We start from the raw sequence: 19282 nt of genomic DNA, 5'->3' as shown, positions 1-19282 counted from the left end.
TGGCGAGGATTGGTAAAACTTAGTTAATAAATTTTTACCCAGGGAACTGGAGAGCAGTGCAGACTAAGTGTTTATAACCAATTCTGTTTTCCATACATCTTAGATTTGCACGGTATAGCCGAAATACATGGGGATGGATGAGATAGAGACGGGGTTTGTGACCACATTACTCTGCAGTCGATAGCCTGGTTGCTGAAGTTGTTATTTATTTAGCTTTTCCTCAAACTTTATTCCATGAATACCATTATACCATGGCACAAAGTTTCCATTTTCACCCGCGTCAACACGTGTTAGAAAATGTCCCACAGAAGCGGACTTCACAGAGCTTCTGCTGAAACCCTTTGAATCGATCTTACGTTTCATACACATGCACTATCCTACACTCCCTGATAGAGAGATGTGTGTGTTGTATGGTTGTCTCACTGGTATTTAAATATCACAGCTGGAATGTAATCAAGTTGAGTGGAAGACGTAATTTAACGACAGTTTTTTTTTCGAACGGCGACCATTAACTTAATACACCTAAGCACCCAGTGGAATTAAGGGTGGCTGCCCAGATTTGAACCCAATATCTAAAAGTTGCTGGTTCACTGCTCTGACCCCTGAGCTACCCAACCACCCAACGTAAATTTTAAAGTGATATATGCATGTAAAGTATTTACTTAGTGCTGGGGACGTTTTAATGGGTGACCAGATGACTCAGTGTCAAGAAACCATTTTAAAGAGGGCTCAGCAGAGAAATTGAAATAGCCTTTGTTCAAGTATATCCTCCACCACCATCGCAACTAGTGTCGGTGTGAAACACCGCTATGTTCACCATTGGTGCCTCATTTGCCAGTAAAAAATATGATAATTGGTTCTTTACCCTTTTATCTGGCAACAAAACTGACACCGCTATGTTCATACACATTTGCCTTGCCCAAGTGAAATACTCAATACCGTTACAGCAGCATCAGTTCAGACCGCTCGTCATTATAGCATCGCCATTATTTTGTTAACAAAAAATGTTTTTGTATTAATGACAGCAGTCCTACTCAAAGATACGTTCTTGTACAGATCTGTTATGCTTGGGTTTGTCCCAATCAGGTTTAATGAACACCATTACATTAAACGCTACCGAACTTGCGCAACACGTGGAACCCATTTGCGATGCATGTGGTTTCAATGGCTTTGTACTTGGCTCGCTGTCATTTTCCAAAGTGGACATCCTTGAAGAGATTATTGTAAGCACGTGCCATTCCATGCAGTGACCGACTGTAACATCCACACAGGAATGCCTGCGTGTTTACGTGGTTGCAGGAGGCTTGTGAGATTTGATTTGCTTGCAGTGGTAAACTATGTGGTTCAATTTGAAGAGAAAGCAAAGACAACGAAGACGTATTTTCGTGAGCGAAACTGCCCCCCCCCCTCCCCCACAAAAAAGAGTTTAATTAAGAAAGAAGTAACAACGTTTTGGGCAAAACATCCTTCACTTCGATTGCAGTGTAAATTATCTTCATCGTTACACTCTGCGTCACCTAGTTTGTATCTTACTCATACTTTAACCACTGCAAACAATTTAACTGATATCTGATTTATTTTTGGCATTTGCTATTTTTTGCAACTATTGTACTTTTTGCTGTCGCTGTGTTTTTTCAATCGCTTTTGTAACCAAACTCTCCCCTGAAAATACTATTTGAAGTGACAATAGGCTCTTACCCAGTTATATATATAACACTTTTTTTGTTTAAATCATTCTATGCTACTCACTGTGTGAAGACCGGTATTAACACACCAATACACTAATTGGCTCCATTTGTTATGGACAATAAATGAAATTAAATCTTGTCTCCCCTAAACGTGACTCAAAGTCTCACCACTGAGCATACTGTGACAAAGCCTTCCAACAGGCCTTGGTGTAAGACTGAGCTGTAAGTAAATTCAAAACAGTTTACAACAGCGTGGAAATGTTACCACTGGCAAAGAACATCCTTTTGGAAGCCAGCACAACTGGTAACTAAAGCAGATATTGCCTCTGTGCATCATCTTTCCAGCAACTGGACTGATCAGATAAAGTATTGTACATCTTGACGAAAACATTTGCCTCTGTTTTATGTTCGAGGGGGAATACGATATAAGTCCTCCGCCACCACTCGACCACCAGGCTTCGGCCTACAGCCATGCCATGCATGGACATGGCACAGATGCAGGAGGACACCGGGACACGGAGATACAGAGACACTGGGGCACGGGGGAGGACATTGGTAGATGGAGTCATGCATGAGCTTTTACTGGACCAATTTAGCACGGAAAAGTTTACTGGATGGCCAATGAGGCCCGATGGGGCATCCGGGAGAGCCGAGGCTATGTGGACAGGAGCAGAGTTCGGCACATATAAGGGGTGCCATGGTGGCAAGATGTTAATTACCTCGCCTGGTATGCAGGAAGTCGTCGATTCCATCCCGACTCTTCCAGTGGCTGCTTGGAATCTTCTCCTGGTCTTACCAGTTTTTCCCTCCACATTTAGAATCAATGTGCGTTTAAAGTAGTTGGTCGCAATATGTTTAACTCAGCTTCGTTGAGTTATCATTTGTGGCCAGGCCGCTTCTGAACTAAGAACTATATATCTCCGTGGGCCTCACCTGGTGAAATAAAAACAAAATAGTTTAGTTTGTTAGTTGTATAATGTGGAGGAGGATCGTTCTCTGAGAAATTGAACGGAGGACTGAGAGCACGAAGCACTGCACATGACACTGTAGCCTGACTCAGCCAAGTACGCATAGGTGGGCATGACTCGCTGTAGGTGTGTGCATTAAATTCTAGATTTGAAACTTTCGTGACTGCAAGGATTCATACTCTTAGTTTTTTTTTCGGTAAAGTCACATAGGTAAAAAATGAAATTTAAATTAATAAAAATAAAATAATAAATAATCACGACATTTCGGAGGCAACACAAGTCTCCGTCATCAGGTGGGACCGTCACAGCCAGATTTGCTGTATCAAGTCACATAGGTACAAAATGAAATAAAAAAAATTATAATCAAAAATCACGACGTTTCGGAGGCAACACAAGTCTCCGTCATCAGGTGGGACCGTCACAGCCAAATTTGCTGTATCACTTGATATTACTTTTTTATTAATTTTATAAAAATTTTTACCTACGTGACTTTACCGAAAAAACTAAGAGTGTGTGTGTGTGCATTTGTCTGTGCGTGCATTCGCTTGAACTGTTTGCAAGCAGTCTTATGTTTCTCTTCGCTGCGCCCTTCTGCAAGCAGACCGCCCGCGTTCCCAGGCAGCGAGCGTCCGTTACGCGTCGGCCAGCCGTCCACAGCTGGCGAGGGCTCGGCCCTGCCGAGGGATCACGGCGAGGGGAACCCATCGGCTCAGGAGAGGAGCGAGGGGGGTGGCGAGAGCCCCCAGGCACAGACTCGGAGATACAGCTGCGGGGAGGCACGCAGGGAGGAGCGCCGTGATCTTCGGTTTCATAGGTGCTCACCTCTGCTTGTGTCGCTCCGATCATCCGTCTGTTCATCAGTCCATCTTCCTGTCATTCCGTCAGTCCGTTGCCCGTCCGTTCGCCCATCCGTCTGTCCATCCATCAATCCACGTCTCTTGCTGCCACTCCAATAGTCTCTTCTGTCCACGGCAGCCGTTTTCTGTCACTTCATCAAAATGTCCATTTGTCTAACTTATTGGCTGTTCGGCCTGTCTATAAATACATCCATCTCTCACTGCATTTGTCCATCTGTGTTACTCTACGTATGTATGTACGTCTGTCTCCCTGTCTGTCTATCCACGGTGTCTATCTGTCTCTCACTCCTGTCATTGTGGGCTCGACGGCCTTTGTTGAGGTGTCTTTGGCAAGGGAATCCTCGATCTTGTTTACTGCACGTTCGGTTCATACGCAATGAGCAGCTGAGGGTCGTGCAGCAAAATGCACAAACTCACACTGACAAGCGTGGTGAAGTATGGTCAAATATCTCCCATGAGGCTACCATTCAGCAGTGGCTTGACGTAGAGCTACGCATGATTACGTACACATACACATCCGTTCATATGCTTACTCGTGAGATTTCCCTGTCGAGCTGGTTTTGAAAAAGATAGTGTAGAGGGCTTTTTGGCAGGATCACATTCGAACTGCAGTGACTTTACCACATTTATGTTTCCCCCTAAATGTATAATAAGTGAAAGCATAGCCCCTGGAAAAATAACATTAGAGCCTGATTAGCGTACTGGAAAGTGTTTAAAGTCAGTGGCAAAATATACATTTAATCACAACAGAGTGAGTAGCAAGGCTCGGTACGACGCAATCATTGCACTTTCATTAAACGCAGCGCACATTAAACAATGCATCATTACCCAACTATGACCACCATTATATATAATTAGTGACTAACGGTGGGCAAATCTGTGCACCCCAATTGAGAAAATTAGTGAGCAAGAAAAGCCCACAATTGCTATGAAACGAGCGTGACACAAAGTGCAACATGCACACTCACAATAATAACAAGGCCGTTAAGGTTATTGATATCCGGCCAAATTTGTCACATTTACACGTGGTTGTGGTGCGTGCCTGTGACGTACTCCGAATGAGGCCGGTAAACAGCGACGTCACCAAACCAAGGCAGCCAGTCACACATCATCATGGCAAGTGGCCGTCACGCCATCAATGCTGCACGCGCGCGTGCGTGCGCGTGCGTGTGTTCTGCTTGCTTCTAATAAGTATAACCCGTAAAAACAAAGTTTTTCACTATAAATCCTTTATATGCGTGGCGGCTAGAGTCGTCTCGTCCTCTGGCTTGAGATGGCTGCCACCTATGGGTCAGATGATTGTCTGCCAGTATTAAGCAATTGGTAATTAAATATTTAATTTGTTTTCCCTAAACAGTGTAAAATTTTTGAAATTTTTTTCACGAACATTAATTGTCTCGCACAACGAGTCTGTGTGCAAAATGTCAGCTCGATTGGATCACGGGAAGTGGGTTAAAAAACGACCGAAAGATTTGCATGGTCGTAAGCAAGCAAGCAAGCGAACTTAATATAAAGGATTTAAAAAGGCTCATGATCACCTCCCTCTTTCACTCTCGTACCATTTTTCCAAAGCCATCGTCGATGTGCCTGTTTAACACGTAGGCTTTCGCGACCAACATGATTCACGTAAATTATAATATAATTTGGGTTAGATCGTGCCTATATATAAATGTGTCAAATCACCTGATGACGCTGGTTGCAATCACCAGCGAGAAACATCGTTCTCGAATTGTAAAATGTTATGGGCTTACTCTCCAACACACCTGTGCTCTGAAGTAGTAACTTGGCACTTATTTTGTTTTCGTGACAAACAATACAAATTGGCTGTGTCGGGTGGTGTTGGGTTAGCGACACATTGATTTTCACCCTATCTAACCCGAAAAGCCATCGTTGATGTGTCTGTTTAGTCCGAAGCGGAGTTCTTGGCCACTTAGAGTACATCAAGATCACAAACATGCAACCACAATTATAGATTGTCCCATACGAAGTAAAGTATTGCGACAGCTGTCACGTGTGTTTGCTGGGATGTTTCGCATGTTGTTCTGAACCATGTGGGACTGGAGCAAAAAGTCGGACATTGTGGCAAGCAACACACATATTCTTAGTTTTTTTCGGTAAAGTCACGTAGGTAAAAACTTTAAATTAATAAAAGTAAAATAAAAATTCAATAAAAATCACGACGTTTCGGAGGCAACACAAGCTTCCGTCTTCAGGTGGAACCGTCACAGCACGATAGCTGTGCCTCCGAAACGTCGTGATTTTTATTTTATTTTTATTTTACTTTTATTAATTTAAATGTTTTACCTACGTGACTTTACCGAAAAAACCTAAGAATATGAATCCTTGCAGTCACGAAAGCTTCAAATCTAGAATTAAGCAAAACACAACCCAACATAACATGAAACGGCTAGATAGGATATCAGCGAATAATAGTAGGATAGATAAATTAAAATGCTATTTGTTTTCCCCAACTATAATTCATGGGCATTGTGTAATTGTGTAATACGGTATATGTGCAACGGGATGGGCGTGACAGTTTTTGCATTTGCCACTAGGCGAGGCTGTGTGGAATTCATGTGTACAGGGAATTATCAAGCCTGAGTGTTCTGCATCAGGTAAAGGGGCAATAACATTCCCGTTATACTACTGCTTTTGAAGGAGATGCCCAATTTGTGTGCCAGCGTCTTCCTCATACATTGCCTAAATGTAAAAAAAAATACACACATTAAGACTATAACATAAAACCTGTCAAGGTTAAGGTGCAGCCCTGCAATTATGTGCTCATGCCACTGCTGTCAGAATGGCCTCCACCAAAGGGTGAGGCCCTCTAGAGGGTATTTTGGCCTACTTTTCCAAGCTGATCAGATTAAAACAAACAGTAATGTATGCGTCATAGATTTTCAAACGGCTTTGAGATTAAGATGTTAAAATTACATCAACGGACATTTATTTTTGGAAGTGTACAGTAGTATCATCAACACACACTCATCAATATTTGATTGCGTTAACGTCAAAATTTTAATTATTAAAACGCTGTAAGGCTACGAATGACGCAGGAAGGCTTTTTAGTATCTCACCCTCAATGCTGTAGTGCTACCCAACATTTATTTACGTGGCTTATGGGAGCTAAATCACCTCTTCTGACTGGGTTTCCAAAAATTCTAACGGCTGCACCTATCCAAACCATCCATCTCATAAGCAAATCTTTCTGAAGATGACTCTGCGCCACTCGGGCGAATTCCAACCCACACGTTCGTGCCTTTGAATTTGTGTCAAAAGCCTCAAGGGACCCCCGGTTCAGCTTAACGTCTAAACGGCCCACTTCAATAACGGGCCGAGCGCTTCATGGAATAACGCTGGTAAAATAAACGAAACGCAACAATGTCCCGTAGTGATTACAGGTACCACCATTACCCGTTGCTTTGCCGCGAGGGGGCAATTCATGTGGTTTGGCTTACAATCAGATTTAGTACGGGCGCTGTGTCTCAACCGCCTTCTTCTGAGCGCCTTAATGAGCTGCGTAGGAGAGGGGTTATTAAGAACATAAATTGCATGTTATTCTGCCTTTCCAAAGTCAGGAAATGATTGCACGAGGGAGTGTTTTTTTCCCCCTCACACAATGGGACTCAGTGTTTCTGTGCTGCAACCCCCCCCCCCCCCCAGCCTTTTGTGAATTTGTGAATTATTTATTTTAGAAATCTCACGAAATTTTCTCTTGATATACAGTATTCCATGGCACGGGCTCCCAAAACCGCAGTTGATGTAAAACAACAAAGACGGCAACGTGTTGTGGCGTTTTAGACGTTGCTTCTTCATGGGACTTGCGCACACATTTCGATGAGTTTTTTTAAAGTTAAAAACAGATTCACTGAATGTTCTACTAAGGCCTCTTAATGATTCCTCATTTGTGGCTTTCTTAAGCTTTCATTTTCTTAATTCCAGTTAATTTTATTTTATAGTTTTGTGCTTTCATAATTTGTAAAGATCCTAACGACAACTTGCGAAAAGCGTTTTAAGAAATAGATATTAATGGCTTTTAAGACATTTTTCATTCATGAAAGTCAATGTGTGATTCACACTTTCATACTTATGTACACTTTAAATACGCTAACGTGCCGTTACCAGTCACTTGTTCGCTGGATTTTCCAGACACATGTCCCTTAAAAAATATTTTTAAAACATGAGTCTCACTGCATCGTGTGCTATTTGCCAGATCTAAAAGCCTGGGCCTCTACGCCTTGCGCTCCAAAACCATTAACTCGGACGACGAGAGGAACACAGAGGACGATGCAGAGAGTGGACCTCAAGCTGAAGCTCATGCTGATCAATCTGCGGACAAGGTAGACGCCAGTGGACCCTCGGAGGAGCCAGTGGAAAGGAGTGAGGCAGCGCCCGGTGCCTCCGTGGAGGAGCAGACGGACGTCGTCACTGCTCCGCCAGCGAACCAGAAGGCCGATGGCAGCCCGGCATTGGCGGAAGAGAAGGACACAAAGCATGTGGATGAATCACACGAGGGAAGCAATGGGTCTCTTCCCCACCACACTGCACGAGGGGATGAGGAGGTGGAAAATGCGACCGATGGAAGGGACACAATTGTGGAGGTTGAGACCGTCGTTGAGATCGAGCCCCAGGATGGTCTCTATCGCTACATGAAGGACAACCTGAAGCACATACGAGCCTATTGTGCTGATGTCACCAAGAAGATCCCAGTTCCTGAGCGCTGTGTTGTTGAAGGTAAGCTTTTGTCTAATTTTTGTCACGTGGGAACTTTTGCAATCTCTTTCTGCGTCGTCATTGCTGTCATTTTCATTGTAACCGCTGTCACCGCCATTTTCATCATTGGTTCAGGAAGCATCACCATCAATGTCCACATCATTATAGTATTTAAAATAGTAATTATTTTATTTATGTATGAAATCATCACTGAGTCCCAAGGTTCTTTGTCAAGAGGGTGCCACGTTCAGATGTTAGGCAAACGCCAGATTTTAAACTCAATGTTTATTATCATGGGACCTATTATAATTATCAGAGTTTATTTGTTTGCATGTTTACCGCAAGTACGTGTGGTTAATGCAGGCTTGATTCCTTGCAAAAGGTTTCTTTATGGTTTTATTGGCAGAAAGGGTAAAACCAATTCTTATTTTTCAACGTTTAATCTTTGTTCATCAGTACAATAACCATTGTCAAACACGTGGGGGATAATCGTAATTGTAAAAAAATTCGATTCATATTATTTCTCAGCTTCATAAAATAAACTGTAAAAATTAGTGGATACAAAAAAAACGTCGTACACTCGCGGTGAAACGTGCGATCATTGCGTTTATTTCGCCGTGCCCTCGATTCGCACGCGGCATTACACTCAACGTTACCGTGCCCTCACGATTGCAGGCGACGTTAAGCAGCTGCAATTACTCGCAAAGCAGTTAGTGCCAAATGAATACCAACAGTGGCGTGCGTATGCTGTGCCTAACTTCGCATTGCCCGTTAAGCCGTTACGTGAGATCATGCATTGCATCATTGGCGGGGGGGGGGGGGGATGCTGTGTTTGTGGATATGTAGTGACTGACTCAGAGCCACTAAGAGTAGGAGGCACTCTGTTTATTAACACGGCCTAACAGTTAACACTTTAGTAACTACGGTCCCCAGTCAGGACAGCTGGTAGACTGCCTGACTGGCGACGCCGAGATGGTGAAGACTCCAGCAGCACGACGGAGATCCACTCCAAACGACAGCCCCGAGGTCCCCTCCCGGGGCCCCTTTTATACTGTCAGCGTGGCCTGGCTCCGCCCCTAGACACGCCCCCTTCTGGAACCTACCTGCGGGTTCTCGATGTGCCCCTTCCGTAACCTTTCCCCTACATCCCTCTATCTGGTCTATCACGTGGCCTGCTGTCAGTCAGGGCTGCTGTAAGCTGCAGATCCCCTTCCCTGCCAGCAGCCAGCGCTATGCTGCTACGTACTGAACTGTTTAGTCACAGGGAAGGTCGGGGTAGGATTGTGATGTCGTCCATTCAAAGGAGAGAACAGCGACAGCTGTGACAAGGGCCCGCGCCTAAGTGGCACTCGCTGCAGAATAATCGGGCAGTGAGTTCACGAGCGAGGCGACTGAAACACAGCCACCATTGAGCACAGGGTGCTGGTGATGCGTGAGTCTCATCCGGCAGCGCCAGGGGTTGAAATAAAACAGCTCAAGGAAACCACCCCCCCCCCCCCCATTTTTACTACAACGGCGGGCGCAGTCAAGCAACAGACCTGTGAGCTTTGCAAATCGGGCAATGTTCCCTCGTGTTGTAGTGCACGTAATTCTTGGCTGTGGATGATACGTTACAACATTGAGGGAAGGAATAACATGGAGCCATTATCGTACCACGCAAAACAAGTGAGATTTGTGACATGACACGGGGCAATAGTCGCCGAGGGTATTACTGTTGGTGGTGCTTATATAATTTGCTTACCACCAGCTAAAATATATATATATATATAATTATTGGAAGAGCCATGTCATGTTTTACAAAAGAGCATGTTCAATGTTTCGGTCATGTTTTGCCGTGGTTAGGCTCTGCCTAAAGAAACAAGTGAGGAATATGGCCCTTTGCCTAACTAACATTTTGCCAACGTACCATACATTAATATAGATGTAATAATCAAACGCCGTTCACTTATATTTAGCCTCCTACAGGTTTTTACTGGCTTGACAGACAAGCACAGTCTGTGCCAAGCACGGGTACTCTGACCTGTTGGTTTTGCTGCACAATCGTGGTCATTATGTGCACAGAAAAAAACTTTCCATTGCTGGGAAATGATCAAAATTTCCATGCTGGTGGGGGGCAGGGGGGTAAAAGTGATTTTTTTTGCAAACATAACTGCGGAAACACAAACTTCCCATGGAACTTCACGCCAAAACAAACTGCCCGCGGAGCGTGACACGTGACGCATTTACCTTTGCTACGATAATTGAAACATTGATATATGGAACAGGTTCGTCTGGAAACTAATTTTGGTAGTAATCCTCGTTTGAGTGAAATTATGGGAGGCAGAAAATGTATCTTTGGCAAAACTAAACTCATCAAATTGCAGTGCACTTCCTGACTCGTTGATTTACAGATAGGGTGGTAATTCTACACACGAGGAGAGGCAGGTTATGCGTTTTAATGTTATGAAAACAAAAACGTATAGTTTAAATCGTATAAATATTTTTATTAAAATCTGGGCATTTTGCAAACTTTCATTTGGCCCCACGTATGCTTATAAATCATGTCATCTGCATCTCCTCAAAATGCTCTTAACAACTTTTACTCTATGACATTTTGATCAAGTGATTTCTCGTTTTTGATATCATTTGCAACGCTTGGTCGGTTTTTCTCAATTATTAACCTCACAATGCACAAGCGCTTTTCCTTGTTTTAATTAGTCGCCTGACCTACTGTGGTGCTATCTGATCTCGCCGTTCCATATGTTTGGCTCTTATTAAATGTCAATGAATCTGAACGTCATTAATCGCATACTTTTCAGATTATCCGATGCCCATGCTAACCGACCGGGTGGGCCCGTGTGGTTAGACATCGTGGCTAACACTCGGAAAGCGGCGCATTCTTAACGTTCGTCGCGGGTCGACTCAGCCCTTCGTCCCTCCAGGGTAGTAGTGCTTCACCTGGGTTGCACGCGCCCCTCCGGTGTGCGAGATGCCCTTTCTGGGGGTGCGACACACGCCAGATTTTATTTAGTAGGTAAATAATCGTCGGAAACACACATTAAGCACGGGCATATAAGTCCAACTGCTTTGTTTCATGAAACCCTATGTAGTTCTCACATTAACATCACTAGCCCTGGCCACTTCTCTATGATCCTTGGGCTACACCCATTTCAAACCTTTTAAAACAGTCTGCCTCAGTAGCAGACCAATGCTTTCCCACCTGATGACGGACGCTTGTGTTGTGCCCGAAACGTCGTGATTTATTTTCTACCTACGTGACTTTACCGGAAGAACCAAAGAGTATGGATTCCTGCAATCACGAAAGCTTCAAATCAAAATTGCGACTATGTAGTTATTAACATTATAAAAAAAAATTTACGATTGAGAACCAAAGGGGTGCAAGGCTGCAGCTGAGGGTAAGAACCACTGCTCTAGGGCCTCTAAATGAGTACAACTTTTGTGGGAAGTCAACATTGTTTGTTCTATGGCATAATTTGATCTTCCCCTCGATAGGAATGTCTAAATTCCACCTATGGCCTTGGACTGCAAATATAAAATGAACACCATCCCATACTCATTTCAGCAGGAAACCACTTTTAACTGTTAACGTAATGCCTATGTGGCACAGGGTGTCAGGCAGGGCTCTGAGATAAGCCCCCCCCCTCCTTCCTTCCCATTGATATCCACATCAGGGTGTAATTCATTACATCCCTTGCCAATATGGGCGGTCAGGACTCGGCACGGCATGTGTCCAAGCTGTGTAATGCCGAAGCTTCCACCCGCCTTTCAGGCATGCACATCCTTCAAGTTGTGCAGCCTCTGATCTGGCTGTCACCAGTTGGGGGGAGCCATTGGGGATACACGCAAACCTCTGTACATTGCAGACTTAGGGACCGAGTGTCACACTTCTTGTGTACAGGTTTTTGGTTGGGAAGTTTTGAGACAAGTTCAAGTTAATGTATTAGGTATAGCCCTGTGAGCCATTCGGCTCTTGAATCGAGTGCAACCGCAACAAACAAAAAACAAAAACATGAACAAAAAACATCTTAAAGTGAATATGTGACTAAGTGCAAACAGAAAATCTAAGAGAAAGACAGCAAAATATTGCAGAAAAAACACCGTACACCAACACTGTGTGCAAAAATCCCAGTGGGATGCAAGTCAAACAACAACAACAACCACAAGACAACTTAGATTAAGGCCATCAGTCGAACTCTGTACTACAACAAACAAACATGGCTAAACCAATACACTTTAGAAATCACCAAAATAAAGCTATGAAAGCAATGAAAAAGCAATCATAGGAACTGTGACATGGAACGTACCTGGAAGAAGCGTTTGCATCCACCGCTGTGCGCATGCCGACACCCGAGTCAACTGACAAATTTGATACGATTTTCAATGCGGAGTCACCGAACTGGGAAGTGATGCCTTGATAGTGGGATGAACAAATACGGGACTTCAACTCCAGACTGCAGTAGTTTTCTCTGGACTAAGTCACTCAAACTACAAGCTTCGTGAGGCAGTGCTGCTTTTCGTCTCCTCTCGCATGTAACGACCAAATGTGTCAATCCACTCTGCTGGATGAGGGAGTCCCCACACCGTCCCGAGTGTGGGGGTTGTTTGACCACACTTTACCACACTGGTCAGTGCAGATTAGTGAAGAACTAGGCTCCAAAGAAAGCTGTCTCTGGTGTGGACCAATCAGTTCAAATACAATGCATATATTATCAAAGTATGTTTTTTGTTTGCATTCTGACCACAAGCATTGTGGTTAATTCAGACATGATTCCTTGTATAAGGTTTCAGTTTGGTGTTTTAACATCTTAACACAGCTGTTTTGTTGCCAGAAAAAAGGGGAAAACCCATTCTCAACGGTACCATATTGACACGTAGGCGTTTCGCAACCAATATTATTCATAATAAAGTTTTTTTTTGGGTTAGATCGCGTAAATATAAATATATCGTTAACCCGCCACCACCCGACACAGCCAATTAGTAAGGCTTGTCACGTAAACAAAACGTGCCCATTAGTTACTACTTCAGCCACAACGTTTACATTTTGAGTCCCGTGACGTTTACAATTTGAGTACGGGCTGGATGTAATCATTCTGGCAAAAAATTGCCCGATGATGCTGGATGTAAATGACAGCATAGACTTTGTAGCGTAGGAGTAGAGCACAATAAAAAAATTTTCTCTGTGCTACGCCTTCCGCTGTCCACCACCTCGCCCCACGGTCTATAACACCTGTTATGCATGGTGGTCGACTATCCGAGCACTATCCCGACTTGACTCCCTCCACTTAGATGCTGAGATGTGACGAAACGGGGCGCATTTGCAGGTGATTTAGTCACATGTGGGTTGTCTTCTTGCGTGCCCGTAACAAGAACCACACCCGGCACCTGCCAGAGGTCGCAAATGGGTTTTGATTCCTTACCCGTACCCGGCCGCACCAGGGTCGCAAACGGGTACGGGTAGGGTACGGGTATCGGGTACCTGATTGCGACCTCTGGGATGAAGCCATGTTGCAGGCGCGGGTGGGTTGATTCTAGGAACTTGAATTGTGAGAAGAGACAAGACGTTGGGAAATGAGTGACAAACGGTTACTCACCAGTGACTCACGGCCTACCCGTATCCGTACCCGGCCGCACCAGGGTCGCAAATGGGTACCCATACCCGTACCCGGCCAGGTACGGGTACGGGTACCCGTTTGCGACCCTGGTAGCCGGGTATCGGATAGGGTACGGGTATCGGGTACCCGGTTGCGACCTCTGGCACCTGCTCCCTAAGCCACCCCATGTCTCACTCACGCTCGCACCGAGTAAATAAAACTTGCTCGGCTAATTCTTGATGAACCGTATTTCCGCAGGGCGGATTAATGCTGAGCAAGGTTTCGGAGGAACTACATAGTCGCAATCTTAAAAAAAAATTAACACGTGTTCCTCATTTTTCTTTCGTTTAGTTTATGGTAATCATTAAAAAAACATTCTCTAGAATATTGCTTCGGAATAGAAAACAGATTTTTGTGAAACGTAGTTTATGGCAGAATTTTGTGTATGTCTAATCACGGAAAGACACCCATATGTCGGACCGGTGGGATTTAAGACATTGTCTTTCATTCCAACGTAGACTTCACGACATAAAACATGATATTACTGCGATTGGACACTTTTTAAAACAATGCATTTTGCTGCACTGCCCCTGTGGTGTTCACCACAAATAAGTGGAACATGTTGATGGGCATCAATTTGGAACACAGTTCCACCAGGAATTTGGAAAATGTAGCAAGAGTATCGTACATTCTTGCAGTTTTTTGTAAATGTATTTAAAAAAATCAATTATCCTTATACAAAATATCATTGCGCATTGCAGAAATATGTTCAGGAGCTAAATTCCAATGTCTCTTGGTCACGACGAGAGGGCTTTCAGCAGAGTGAGTTTGTGCAGTTTTGCTTTGCCTCTTCCGTTGACGCAGCGCGGACCCCACAGCGGTTTACTATGTGATCCATCTTCTCGACAGACCTGTTCTGTTCTCCACCTGAGGACGGCTGCTTGCGTTGTGGCCGAAACGTCGTGAGAATTATTTTATTATGTTTTATTTTTATTATTTTATTATTTCCATTCTACGTGACTTTACCGAAAGAACCAAGAAGATGAATCCCTGCAGTCAAGAAAGCTTTACATCGAAATTTATGTGATCCATATTTTGGGTTGCGTGGTTACATTCGGACCATGGCTTATCTTTAGTGTAACTATGTGTATCTCTATGAGCCTCTGTGTGTCTGTATGAGTATCTCATCTTAAATGAATGTATATAGCACCTTAACCAAGGTGCTATGTACACATAATTAATAAGGGTACATATGAATGTAATGGTAGAGATGAGGTGAATGAAATAGATGAAAGGGAGCAATGGGGGGGGGGGGGGGGGGCGAATCTGTGACGCGTGAATTCGGTGAAAGTGAAATTGACGGCAGTAGATGATGGTGAATGGATTGAATGAATGAATGGGGAATGGGTGAGAGCCATATAATGGGAGTATGAAGAGGGAACAGTAGCGGTGGTGGTGGTTACGAGGGGGAGACTGAGGGGTCGTGGGGTGAGCGAGTGGTAACGATAAGTGAGTTTTGAGTGCGGAGTGGAAACTTAGTGAGCGAAGGTGACTGCTTCATGTGGAGGGGGGAAGTTTGTTCCAGTGAAGGGGGGCGAGAAGAGAAAGAGCGACGAGCGAGATTGAGCACAAGGAGATGAAGGAGCAGAGAGAGACAGCAACGATTGTGAAGGTAGAGGGCGAGAAGGCACGTAGAATGGTACAAGCGTGGCAAGAAATGGTGGGGTAAGTCCATGACGGGATTTGAAGACCAAGGCGAGGGAATTTGAAACGGGAGCCAGTGCAGTTGCGCGAGGAGGGTCGAGGTATGGGAATTATAGGGAAGGTTGAATATGATTGGAGCAGAGTTGTTTTGGAATTGTTGAAGAGGAGCCCGAGCATAAGAGAGTTGCGGTAGTCCAGACGGGTATGGATATGCATCTCCTATGAGCCTCTATGGGTTCACTGTACTGTCCGTAGTTTGAGTTGCATGGCCACAGTCGCACCAACGTGGCTGTATGTTTAATTTTCCTTTTGTGAAGGTGATGTGCGGGTCGGCCAGCTGTTGATGTAAAACAATTAAAACGTTATGTTATTTCATTTTAAAATATATTTTTTATCATGTACCCTGGCACAATCAACAAAAGTGTTCCTATTTAAAGCTTTCGTGACTGCAGGGATTAATCTTCTTGGTTCTTTCGGTAAAGTCACGTAGAAGGGAAATAATAACATAATAAAAATAAAACATAATAAAATACAATTCTCACGACGTTTCGGCCACAACGTAAGCAGCCGTCCCCAGGTGAAGAACAGGGCTGTCGGAAAGACAGCGTCTTCAGGGCCGAAACGTCGTGAGAATTGTATTTTATTATGTTTTATTTTATTTATATTATTATTTCCCTTCTACGTGACTTTACCGAAAGAACCAAGAAGATGAAAAAGTGTTCCTATCAATAAATAATATTGGAAGTAATAATAGTAATAAATATGGAGCTGCGACATGTCCTGGTGGTAGCTCGTTCACCACTTGTTGCAGAGGTTCACAGTTCGAATCCAGTGGGCCGCCCTGATGAATACTATGCGCGTATTAACCATGAGATGCGTGACATCTGCTTTACAGCGGACGTTTTATCGGATTCCCGTGACGTCATTCGCAATAATAAGCCACTGTGTGCCAGCGTCAGGGGTCCACATTTTGGGAATGATACGTAACGGAAATCATCGCCTCCCTGTTCCAAAATAACTTGGCAGGACCTTCTTGAAAAAGAGTCAAGCGACTCAGTGAGGCTTTCCTTGGTAAACAAGCACAATAATAATACTGTAGTAATAGGTTTTTACCCTTTCAACTGGTACAAAAACTGACACCTTTATACAAGGGATCATATTTGCAATAACTATAACACAAGCAGTCAAAATTAAAACAAAAAGAAACAACTGTGATGATGATAATGATATGCACTGTCCTTGAAGTCGATTGGTCCACACCTGAGACAGCTTTTCTTAGAGCCTAGTCTCCATTGGTGTTGGACCAGATGGCGCCAAAAGGCGTACAACTTAATAACAGCACACTATCAAAGTATTGAGAGCTCGGGGTAAGCATTTACACTATGAGACCTCCTTTACCAGTGGCAAAATATAGTGATAGGTTTTTACCCTTTCAACTGGTACAAAAACTGACACCTTTATACAAGGGATCATGTTTGAAATAACTACAACACAAGCAGTCAAAATGCAAACAAAAAGAAACAACTTTGATAATGATAATGCTATGCACTGTCCTTGAAGTTGATTGGTCCACACCCGAGGCAGCTTGTCTTAGAGCCTAGTCTGATTTAATTTGATTTAATTTATCAAATGCACAAACTGCAGGGGGAGGGGTGGCGTATGGGCCTAACACCTTGTCAAATTCAGGCAGCCACCCATGAACCTTGTTCTCAAGTGGAGCCTTCTTGCAGGCACGAAGCGTAACATTAATATTCGGTTGTCACTGAAATGGGCTCATTCCAGTTTCTAAAACATTGAGTTTCATTGAAATGCGGCAAACACGCCTAGCATGGTTTATGAATGTGTGCCACAAAGTGTTCATGAAGATGACTGTTGAGGGGGCTTGAGTGGGTTGTTCTCTGATGTTAGCTTTCAAAAGTTGTGACCGAGTGTGTGTTCTCAATGGAAAGCTTTGTTTGTTCCATGGTTAATACCACGGTTGAAGTGTGAAATTATTTAGAGAAACATGCACGCACGAATGTAAAAATATACAACTGAAAAAAAGAAATCCTCTCCTGTGGAAAATCTACTTGCTTTGACTTGCCTGAAATCCGGTGTATGTATGTATGTTAAACTCATTTTGCATTGATAATTGTTTTTTCTTTACCCTTTTATCTGGCAACAAAACCGACACCTTTTTTTTACGAGGAGTCATGTTTGCATAGACCACAATACCTGCAGTGCAAACATGACTCCTCGTAAAAAAAGGTGTCGGTTTTGTTGCCAGATAAAAGGGTAAAAAAAAAAACATTTATCGTATTTTTTACTGGCAAATGAGGTACCAATGGTCATTTTGCATTGTACGTAGCCAGGCGTGCTAATTGGAGGTGCGTTCCGCAGAGCTTGCATCCCGCTGCTTGTTCAAGCTGAGCTTCGGGTGTCCCAAGAAATCTGAGTACTGCCTCTACTCCAAGTCGCACTTCTCCCTCCCATCTCGGCAGCCACAAACCTGGCTCCACCTCATGACCCTCTTCTTACAGGTACCCACACTCAGAGCTGTGAGAAGAGCACTGCCACATTCCATCCAGTAACTATGAAACTATTGAAACTCATTTTATTTTACCAGGTAAGGCCCACTGAGCTATATGGCTCTTATTCAGAAGCGACCTGGCCACAAATGAAAGCTCAATGAAGTGGCTTATCACGTGGACATTTTCTTAGCCAAATATTCTAACCGCGTGTTTCTAAATGTGGAGGGAAAACTGGAGGACCCGGAGAAAAAGCCATGGTACCATGGGAAAAACATACAAACTCCAAATATACAGGCATCAGGGTCGGGATCTAACCCACGACTTCCTGTATACCAGGCGAGGTAGTTAACATCTCACCACCCTGGTGCCCCCACGGTGGCCACGTGTGCCTACACGCACGTGGCAACTTATGATATGATTCACTTTCTGGGCAGTTGTGGCCAACACTGTTGTACATGTCATAAAATAAATAAACTGTAGGTTATATATGCACATTCATTCATAAATGCATACATTTTATTTGAACGAGGCAAGGACCTGTTGGAGAGATTTCGTTTCCATTTTTCCAGTGTAATATATATTTTAGGTTCAGAATATAAATGCTATGAAATGACATTTGTTGGTATAGACGAGGTTATTGTGCACAATGAGTTGACGATCTCAGCCCAATCACCAACGATTTCACACATTATAGTAGCATTGCAAAAACAATTATTACGTTCAATTTGGTTTTCACTTTAACATATTTCGAGTTCTGAGGACTTAAAGATATTTATTTACCTGCCATGCAATTCGCAAATCTTTAGCGAAGTGTGTGAGAAGGCTCAGCACACCTCATGTGGGTGAGAGGCAATTGAAGAGTATTTGGCTACTATACATTTCCACACGATAAGCCACTCTGTTGAGCTATCATTTATGGCCAGGTCGCTTCTAAAAACGAGCTCTATCGCTTAGTGGGCCTTGCCTGGTAAGGCCGTTCCCCAACGCAGGGTGACAGACTGACCATGATGCACTGCAAGAGTTTCCGATGGGAGTTTTGTTGCATCTCACGGCATAACTACAGTCGAACAATTGGGACGTGACTGAGGGAAAAGATGAAACAAACCAAATATTGCGTACTATTGCAGCCATTTATCAGTCCACTGCTGGATGAGAACCTCCCCACACACCTCGTGGGTCCACGCTGGTCATTTCAGGTTTGCGAAGGTATAGAAAATAGCCGTGGGATCATAGAAGTACAGAACAATAATG

At 43.8% G+C, this 19282-nt stretch overlaps 1 protein-coding gene across 6 annotated transcripts in view; it reads left to right on the top strand.

Moving 5' to 3' along the window:
* VEPH1 (ventricular zone expressed PH domain containing 1) overlaps positions 1-19282 on the top strand; it is a 202212-nt gene that overhangs the window by 173052 nt on the left and 9878 nt on the right. For all 6 annotated transcript variants that reach the window (XM_061565944.1, XM_061565947.1, XM_061565945.1 and 3 more), the window contains 3 exons: positions 3258-3470; positions 7727-8247; positions 17901-18040. In XM_061565944.1, the coding sequence (XP_061421928.1) occupies positions 3258-3470; positions 7727-8247; positions 17901-18040 (874 nt within the window). The remainder of the gene's footprint in view (positions 1-3257; positions 3471-7726; positions 8248-17900; positions 18041-19282) is intronic.

The sequence above is a fragment of the Lethenteron reissneri genome, chromosome 36, assembly GCF_015708825.2.
Source record: "Lethenteron reissneri isolate LAM-NWPU_2019-01 chromosome 36, ASM1570882v1, whole genome shotgun sequence".
NCBI lineage: Eukaryota > Metazoa > Chordata > Hyperoartia > Petromyzontiformes > Petromyzontidae > Lethenteron > Lethenteron reissneri.
This window is presented reverse-complemented; position numbering and strand designations above follow the sequence as displayed.